The following is a 9,512-nucleotide window of genomic DNA, read 5'->3' on the forward strand; positions in this document are numbered from 1 at the left end:
ATACGGACAGTATACTTTGTAACTTCAAGAAATTATGTCTTCTAGACCTGCCAACTTCATTACTAACCTATTGTGAGTAATGATTCTTTTCTTCTGTTATCCGTCTGGCAAGTACAATGAGAATCACTTTGTACTCTCTACGACGCAATTCCTTCGACACTCATGCCTTGCTGCATGCGCCTCGAGTTCAAAGGGCCCACACTTTTGTTTTGTAGGGAAAGTGAATGCCAATCTCGAACAACCCTTTCATTTTACCTGTTTTCATGAAAGAAAATGGAAAACAAGTCAATTGCTGCATGAGAAGTTCTTATTGGAACGACGACATTTTACCATCCCAGAATGTTTCTCCCAAGTCTCCGTGGAAATTCAATCCATATGGGTAGCTTGCAGCATCGCCAATTGGACCCAAAGCAAAAGGCTACTTATGACCTTGAATTTGAGTTGCATGATTTACAAAAACATTCAATTGGGTTCACAATCAATGCTCAAAACGCGAAACATGATTCCTACTAAGAATAAAGATGATGACAAAGTACAAAAAACTCTTACATAGAAGAGTGCAATGAACAAATCTCGTCCTAGCTTCTAAGTCCACTTCTTGGTGTGATCGAGCGAGAAGATTCCAAAGAAGGGCCGTTGCGTATAACCTTCAAAAGGAAGACAATGTCAGTACATGAATGAAAAAAGTGATCTCTCAATGAAGACGCCTCTTATAACGAAAGCAAGGCGACGATACGTGCCCCATGATCCCTATTTGCGAGGATTTGGTATTTCGCCAAGATTTCGTAGTAAGAGGAGACATCATTAAAAGATCAAATCGTGGCTATCAATCGAACGCCCATTCTATTCCAAAAGTTTCATGCAGAAGATGTGGCATCAATTGTGAAAGACTGATTTGTGATTTCGGTTTTTGAAAAGACGAGACAATTCTTATTTTAAGAAGAATACACAAAATGTGATTTGAATTCCGATTCCGAAATGTGAACAAGAAAGAGTTTTGTTGAAAATGTGATTTCAATTTTATGCCTCAAAATACAATCTTGACTTGGAAGAATTTTTATACAAAATGTGATTTTAAGCCCATTATTGAAAATTTAGACAAGATCATCTGTTTTGTAGGGCCAAATCGGAGATGTTTGAGATTTATGCTCAAGGCTCATTGTCAAGAGTGATTGCCCGAAATTTTGAATTATAAGCTTAGATCACCTAGGGCATTCGATTGATTTTCACGAATTTCAAAAATGAAAGTTTCAACCAAAAGTGAACAAGTAAAGAGAGAAACCATACTTACAGTGGATGACAAACTTTCAATCACATAAACATGCAAATGTAACGTGTGGTTGATTCCTACTCTAGACGGCTTAACAAAGTGAAGCTAAGAGGGTGATCTGACCGTCGTAGTCTCGCGTTGGTGCCAGGTCCTCTTAATTTCGGCTCAGTCAAAAGGAATATCCTACAGTCACGCGGTTTCACAAACAAAGATAAACACTTACGACACCAAGAGAGAATTTTCGGGGAAAAGAAAGGCAACCTCTACGTCGCAGTCTCACGTTCGAGATTGTATCTTTCTTAACACCATCCTAAAGTATTCTATGGCGATTCAGGTCCGGCAGCATGGCTATGTGTGCAACAATGTAGTGCTAAAACATTTAAAGCATGCACAACAGTTTATAAACAAATGAAACTTCAAGAGTTCGAAAAAAAAACATTCATTCTCAAACCCCAAACCTGCAAAACAAGGGGTCAACAATCGCTCATCACCTTATAACTCCCAATTGCAAGAACATTCACATTAGGAGCATAATTGAACAAGATAAACGGCCTAAGTCCACTAAGAATTCTATTCAAGTCCCTAGCGGAGTCGCCAAGCTGTCGCGACCTCCCCGAACTGACTCTCGCCACCTAAGGGGTTTGGCTAATGAATTACTAAGTTAAACCTAGCTCGAGCTCTCCCAAACCCATATCAATTCGCGACTTAGATTTAAGTTATTAACATGCAAATTAATTTTATCTAGAAGTCGCCACTAATCAGTTTTTGGTGGGTCGATTAGACACCCAAGTAAAGCATGTGAGAAATGCTTCACTTCTACAAATTAGAGATTCAATGGGTACGGGGACTTGATTACACTAATTGATCAACTAGTGCCCTTTCGGTACCTAACCTTGTTCAATTACCGCCTAACGTGTTCACACTAATTAGGAGTCTCAAAATTCGATTCCTAATCGAACTAGGGTAAGCAATAATCAACTCAAGAACCTAACATGCCCAATCAACTACGTGCGAGATTAAATCAAACGCGCAATTCGAAGTGTGTGAACCAAGCAACGTGCAATCAAACATGACACTAATCACACAATAGGGCAAGAAAAACCAATTCCAAAGTCCAAATAATATTTTTTTATTTTTCGAAATTTTTTAATTTTTTTAATTTTAATTTTTTTTCGAAATTTTTTTAATGTTAAAATAATATAAAACGGACCCGGGTTGGAGCCAACCCGGGCGCGCCGGCCCAGGTCCACCGTGAGGTGGGCTCCATGAGGGCCCAATTCAGAATAAACCCACAATTCAAATAAAAAACAAAACACCCAAGCCCACTAGGAAAAAAAAAATTAACTAACAATTTAGCTCAATTCCCAAATTCGGCCCACCCACGAAAGGTCGAAAACCTAAAAGACCTATCCCAGGTTCTACTAAAAGGCCCAAAACTAAATAAAACCTAATAGGCTTAAAACTGGCCCAAATACCAAACCCTACCCGATTGCGACCCGTGCACCCGACCCGGTCACCGGCCGCCGACCCGACTTACCTGAAACCCTAACGCTCGCGACCCGAATGCTCGACCCGGTTCACGGCCGTTGACCCGACTCGCCTGGACGACCTAGCGCTCGCGACCTGCCGCGCCTCCTGCCACCGCCTTCGCCGTGTCTACGCCACGCCTACCGCGGCCGCTCGCCTCTGACGCCGAGCCGTCTCTTTTCACGTCGCAGCTGCGGTGACTGGCGACTGAACCCGAACCGACCGCCGCCGACCTGACTCGCGCAAGCTTGTCGTCGTCGCACCGGCCATGGTGGGCTCGAATGCCGACCCCTCCAATGCTGCTACGCCTCGTGCCTACTGTGGCCAGCTCGGATGCCAGCCCTTCAACCTGTGTCGCGGACGACCTTGAATCGGCGACCGTACCTACGCCGACCGGGCTCCGACGCTTCCCTGCCGCTCGTCTCTACTTCAATGGAGACAATCGGAGAGAGAGAGAGAGCTACCGCTCGTCTCGGTCCGGCCGAGGGCGCCCCCAATGGTGCTCTAGGTTGCTCAGTCGGGCCTCTCGGCTTCGTCCTTGCCCGACACTTCACCTGCCCGCGACTCCCACGGCCGGCCCGAACGCCGATCCCTGCACCGACTCGGCCGCAAAGCCTCACCAGCCCGCGGCCATGTGCTCGCCCAAGCCGCCGCCTCGCTTGTCGCGACCGGCCGAGCCCCGGCGCCTCGCCCGTCGCTTACACTCGGTCTCAATCTCTGTCCGAACTCTCTCTTGCTGTTGCTCTCTCTATCCTTCCGGTCCCCCTCCCCCTCTCAGTTCTCTCTCTGATTTAAGGCCGGCCATCAGGCAGGCGCGCATGGCCCCTGCCACCACTAGCCTGCCGTGGCCGGTCTGATCTCGACCCAAGGATCACGATGACATGCCCCGCGCCTCTCTGGCTTCTGCTTCTTCTCCTCCCTATTCGGTCTCATCTCTCCCCCGTACCAGCGACATTGGGGGAGAGAAGATGAATAGTCGCAGGCCGGGCCAAGGGGAAAAGGGGCCGGCCCGCGCGGGAAAATAAGAAAAAGAAAATGAAGAATGGGCCGCGTGAAGATAAAAAGAATATAAGAAGGATGGGCCGACTGACTTGGCCCGGAAACCCTTTTTTTTTATATGTTCTAATAGACCCTATTAATGCAAATGCACCTAATGTCTATATGCCATGCAATTTTGATGAAAATATTTTGGTTTAGGGGTTAAAAATTAAATCCTAATTTTCTATGCAATTAAACTCTAAATGATTATGCAAAATTTAAGTGTCAACAATGATTATGTAACTACTAGATTAGATAAAATTAATTTTTCTATTAGCGGTAGTGCTCGATTTATCAATGATTTCACTTTAAATCTAATGGTGGCCCACTCTCAGGGTCAATACAGTTGGCTAGCGTATCGAAGGAATTCCAGTTCAGAAACTGAAGGTCAAAGTTAGAAGAGCAGCTAGCAAAGCAAATGATATATTGTACACTAAATCAAAATAAATCATTGAGAGCATGGATAGTAAAATCATTGCATTGATTGGAGCAGTAACAAGTAATAACCCATCCGTTATGCTTATCAAAATCTGCAAATCTTATGCCACAGATCAGGATGTGACCCTCAGATGAGATAGCAAGCTTTTCCTTGAGCATCGTCATTACAGAACTTGATCTATTCGGCTAAAGTCGTGCACGTGCCTCATTGAAGGCTGCGTCGGATGCGATGAGCACTAGCAGTATAATGCTTTCGTAAAAAGAGCAATGTTGGCATTTAATGACAACTCATCCTGACCAATCTGATGTTGCACAAGTTGATCTCATCGGCGCCGCTGGTTCTACTAAATTGTTTCTCGAGTTTTAGTCATGTACCGAACTTGACCCATTGGAATATTTTGATTTGTTCAAAATTTGATGTGTCTTGAAGTTTGATTGCGAGAAGCTCTGCCACTAGAAGACAAAATAAAGGGCACTCTTATTTTATAAAATATATATCTCCGCGATCAAACAAGTGGACTCATGTGCCTTTTATATATGGACGTACAAAAAGAAGCAAGTGGGGCCAAGTGAAAAGAAAGAAAAGTAAAAAATAAAAAAAAAGAAAGGTTATACCTTTTCCATCTTCTTCTTTTTTGTAGTCGAAAAGCTAAGGATGCTTAGGGTTCCTTGAGTAAAGTGCACATGAGCTGCCAGGACAGAAGGAGCCGCTCAAGAAAAGAGAAGGAAGACGTGTGTTCCTTTCGAGAAGTGGAGCCGCGCGAAGAAGAGAGAGAACGCATGACGTTCTTCGTTTTCGGCAACACAAATGTAAACACGATAATTTATGCTGTAAATTTTACATCAAAATGAGTTGCTTATTTATAAACAATTTGGGTTTTGGCTTAATCTAGATGTGGAAAATAATTGACTGTGTGTGAACAATTATAACTTGGAACAGATTATAGTAGATTATTTGTTACTGATTTTCTCTATGAATATAGTTATTGATACTCGGACCAAAGATCTCCTTTACTGTTCCTCGTTCATTTCTTCGATGATTTTGCATTCACTTAAATTGTAAGATCCAATTAGCGCTTCCATGTCCATATCACAACAATTGATATTAATTAATGCCTTAGGATAGGATTTTCTGGATTTTGATTTGGAGTTTTTGCTTGTGTGATTATTATCTAGAAATTATGTTGCTGCAATTATGTCTGAAGTGAAAGTTGATATTGAAAGGAATAACTTTAGGTTGTGGAACGTTAAGATAGAGGCGCTATTAATAACTCAAGGTTTGGCCGAAGCATTGGAGGGCAATGATAAGTTGCCTGAAACAATAAAATGTGCGAAAAAGGACGTGATAATGAGGAAGGCAAGGAGTATAATCCTGTTGAAGCTGTCAGATGAGGTGTTACTAGAGGTAGTCGAGGAGAAAGATGTCCCAACATTGTGAGCAAAACTTCAGGCACTTTATGTAACAAAGGGTTTGAACAATCCCTTGTACATGTTGAAAATGATAGTTCAGTTTAGATATACTTAATATATGTCTATCAAATTTCACTTAGATAAGTTTAATAAACTCATGATGGATTTACAGAATATCGATAAGATTCTAGATGATGAAGAGGAGGGCATGATATTGTTAACTTCTTTATCAGAGTCATGGGAACACATTATTGATTCACTGCTACATGGGCGCACTACGATTACCTCAGAAGTAGTAAAGTCTGTTTTGTTATCTAAGAAGTGGTAGAGAAAGTTGTGAAATGACAGTCTAGCACAGGATGTAGCATGGGGACTAGTGATTCGAGGTACGATGATGGACAAGTAATTCGCGCCAAGCAAACGGCATGACAAGAAATCAAGATAATAGTCAAGCTGGTTCGACCAATCAACATACTTCTATTACACTAAAAGAAACTTAATCAATCAAATAAAAGTTTATTCGTCTACCTTCCACATTACATGTGGACTTACAACGTGCACACACAAAATTATATATTTCACGAATCACATGCGAACAACTATATAATAGAATCGTGCATTTCAATGCCTTCATGAAATATTCAATCAATTCATATTGAAGCTGTCTACTTAGGGGACGCATATTCTAAAATGTCATGCTGTTGACTAAAAAGACCCATCTTGTCTTAAGTCAAGCTCACCCACGCCTCAACTCCGCCTTCAGCTTTCTGGTGATCCATCAACATGACCGAGTCAAACGGAGCGCATAAGCTACTCACAAACTCAGGCTCACCCCAACCCAAATCAACCTGGTGCACCGGAAACCGACACCAGCTGTTGAAGATGAGCATGTCGACATCGCCTTTCCTCCGTTCTTCTTGATACTCTCCCGCCAAGTTCATCACCATCTCGGCCAAATCCGTCCCGTCTATCGCATTCGCTACTTTAGCAAGCGAGGTTGTCATCGCATCTTGCACCAAACCCACCAAGCCGTGTAGCCCAAGCTCGGTCACTTCGGCTGTGGACTTCCCGCTCACCACTGTGTAGAAATTGCCGCACAAATTATCGTGCGATACGAGATCTGTCCTTCCGCGCAAGTTCACCATGTGCGAAATGAGGAACGGCTTGGACTGCCCATTTTTTAGCTTGGCAATTTTCAAGAGAGCAATGGAAACGAGCGCCGTAACCAGCTCCACACGAGAGGGTTCCCTTTCGAAATCGAAACCACCGCTCCTTGCAATGGCTTTGAGTTTCAAGATGGATTGGCTGTCGAACACGAATCTTTTCATGACGTATTTCGCACCTGGCATTAGTCTGGCGGGAGGCTCGAGCTTGGGCAAGTCTCTTGGCGGTAAAATAGATGATAGATCTAGACATGGCCACGGGCCAGTTTCGGCGCCCGGGTCAAACCCGGGACCGGCCCGTTGACCGGGCCCACGGTTCGGAACCGGAACCGGCCCGTGGCCTACGGGCCCGGTTCCAGTTCCAACAATTTTGGAACAGGTCCAAAAAAAAAAACTGCAGCAGGGCCTGCACGAGAGTGGGATATTTGCAAAATTTTTTTTAGATATTTTAAAGGTTTTTAATTATGCAACTTATACTTTGTCCGATGTTTATTATCCTACTACGCATTTATTTTTTGTAAAGTGTATTAATATTGTCGGAGTTTTTGAGGAATATGAAAATGATGTTGAATTACAAAATACTATAGTAACAATGAGAATGAAGTGGCTACATTATTGTAGCGAAATTCCCATTATTTATTTAGTTGCTTGTGTTTTTTATCCACGTTACAAATTAGATGGCTTAGGTGATTATTTGCATATGTATTATCAATGTTTACATTATAATACGGTAGATGTTACAAACATACTAAGGAGGTTAAAAACGTAGTAATAGAATTATATAATGAATTTTGTACTAAGGGAGGTGATATTAGATCTTCTCAATCTACCGAGACATAAAGTGAGAGTACAGGTAAAATTAGTAAAGGGTACCAACTTTTATTACATAGACAAAAAATGCAGAAGGGAGTAATAGGAAACATTTCTGAATTAGAGATATATCTAACCGTTTCCTTTGAGTTTTCTGAATCTGAAGGTAGTACAGGTTTTTTAATTTTGGATTGGTGGAAGAGGCACGCAAGCTAATACTCAATCCTTTCTCTTATTGCAAAATAAATTTTTGCAACCCCATGTTCGACAGTTGTGGTCGAACAAGCATTCAGTGCCGGAGGTAATATTTTGGATGAACAACGTTCAAGATTAGTTCCGGAATCAGTGGAGGCTGAAGCTTGCGTCGATGATTGGACGAAGACTTAATATCGACAACAAGAGATAGATCAGAATAATGAATCCGAATTCTTTGACGACGAAGATACCACCACTACCGGTACCGGTACCGGAACGGGTAGCGACGACTGAGGATAAAAGAATTACATGGATTTTTTTTTTTTTTTTGGTAATCGAGGATCCGCCACCATTCCCCGAGGACGAGCCCGCACAGGTAATCGGGGCGCCTATACCTCGGGGGAGACTAGCCCAGCAACCCACCGCCAGGGCCCCCCACTTAAATTACGGAATCGAACGGGGATTTGAACCCAGAACCTCTTAGGAGGGAAGGAAAGCGCCCACCAACTCGAACCCAGAATTACATGGATTTTGATTCTTCTATTCCCAAGAAGATATGTAAGGCGCTTAATGATAATTCATTAAGTTCAAGCCCCATCTCTTTCTCTCTTTTTTTCCCCAAATTTGCTTACAATGTACATTTTGATTACATTTTATATTGAATAATTCATTATTTTTTTATTTCATAATTTTTTTTTAAATTTTTACCGGCCGATTCCAAACCGGGCCGGAACCGGAACCGGCCCGGAACCGGAACCGCCCCTGTTCCGAACCGTGGCCATGTCTAGATAGATCGAAGCACAGATGGATCGCCTCGTGAACACTTCCGCGACATGCCATCGCCCACGTGCTCAGGAAGGACGATACAGTGTGCATGTCAGCAATCTTGTGCGAGATGCGCAGGCCGACCGCCATGCCGCCACAAGTGAACGTGGTCATTTGGACAACCACTAGAGGCGGCGCAATCTGGTCCACCGGATGAGGTTGAGTTGCCAAATGACCGAGGACATCATCGGGGTCAGTTTCTCCATGGAGAAATTGATCGAGAGTGCCATCAGCTTTGGCTTCCAAGAACTCCACCCTTTGGTCGTCCCATTCGACCAAGCATCTCTCTTCGACGTATCGCCCCGCAAGAGGGTAAAAGAGGGTTAGGGTTTCCGCGAGCGCTTTCTCGAGCAGCCGAGATCTTTTGCTAATAGGTACGAATGAAGGGTCGCGTACATCCTTTTTGGATGAGTAGAAGAGAGTGACATCAACATAAGCTGGAGACTGAAGCTGATCAATTAGAGAGATTTTTAGCTTGCGAAGGCTGTCAACTGCTGGAGCTGAGGGTTTGATCAACTTCTTGCTCTCTATCTCAATCTTCATTTTTTTTTCCTAAGTTGCCTTCGCTATTGCGCCTTTACCTACTCGCGATTATCACCCTCTTTATAGAGTTGGATCTCACAAACCCTTTCCACTGGAATAAATTAATAATGAAGATTTTTTACCAAATAATATATTAGTACTAAGCATGGACATATTTAATTTGGAAGGCAAATGGAGCCTGAAATGATATACCACAAAGAAAATAAAGAATTGAGTCGATGAAGCGTTACTTTTCACTGATATATTGGACAGTATAAATAGAAATATCATCATCTATAATATGGTATAACTTA

At 42.9% G+C, this 9,512-nt stretch overlaps 1 protein-coding gene across 1 annotated transcript; it reads right to left on the reverse strand.

Moving 5' to 3' along the window:
• Window positions 1-6,408: 6,408 nt before the first annotated feature.
• LOC115664685 (acetyl-CoA-benzylalcohol acetyltransferase-like) lies at window positions 6,409-9,219 on the reverse strand. Its single transcript, XM_030586581.1, has 2 exons — window positions 8,654-9,219; window positions 6,409-6,988 (listed from the first exon to the last, which is right to left on the reverse strand). Exons 1-2 carry the CDS (start codon window positions 9,217-9,219, stop codon window positions 6,409-6,411), a joined length of 1,146 nt encoding a protein of 381 aa, XP_030442441.1.
• Window positions 9,220-9,512: the final 293 nt, after the last annotated feature.

The sequence above is a fragment of the Syzygium oleosum genome, unplaced genomic scaffold, assembly GCF_021117445.2.
Source record: "Syzygium oleosum isolate NSW1041296 unplaced genomic scaffold, Sole_v2.1 Sole_v2.27, whole genome shotgun sequence".
Taxonomy (NCBI): domain Eukaryota; kingdom Viridiplantae; phylum Streptophyta; class Magnoliopsida; order Myrtales; family Myrtaceae; genus Syzygium; species Syzygium oleosum.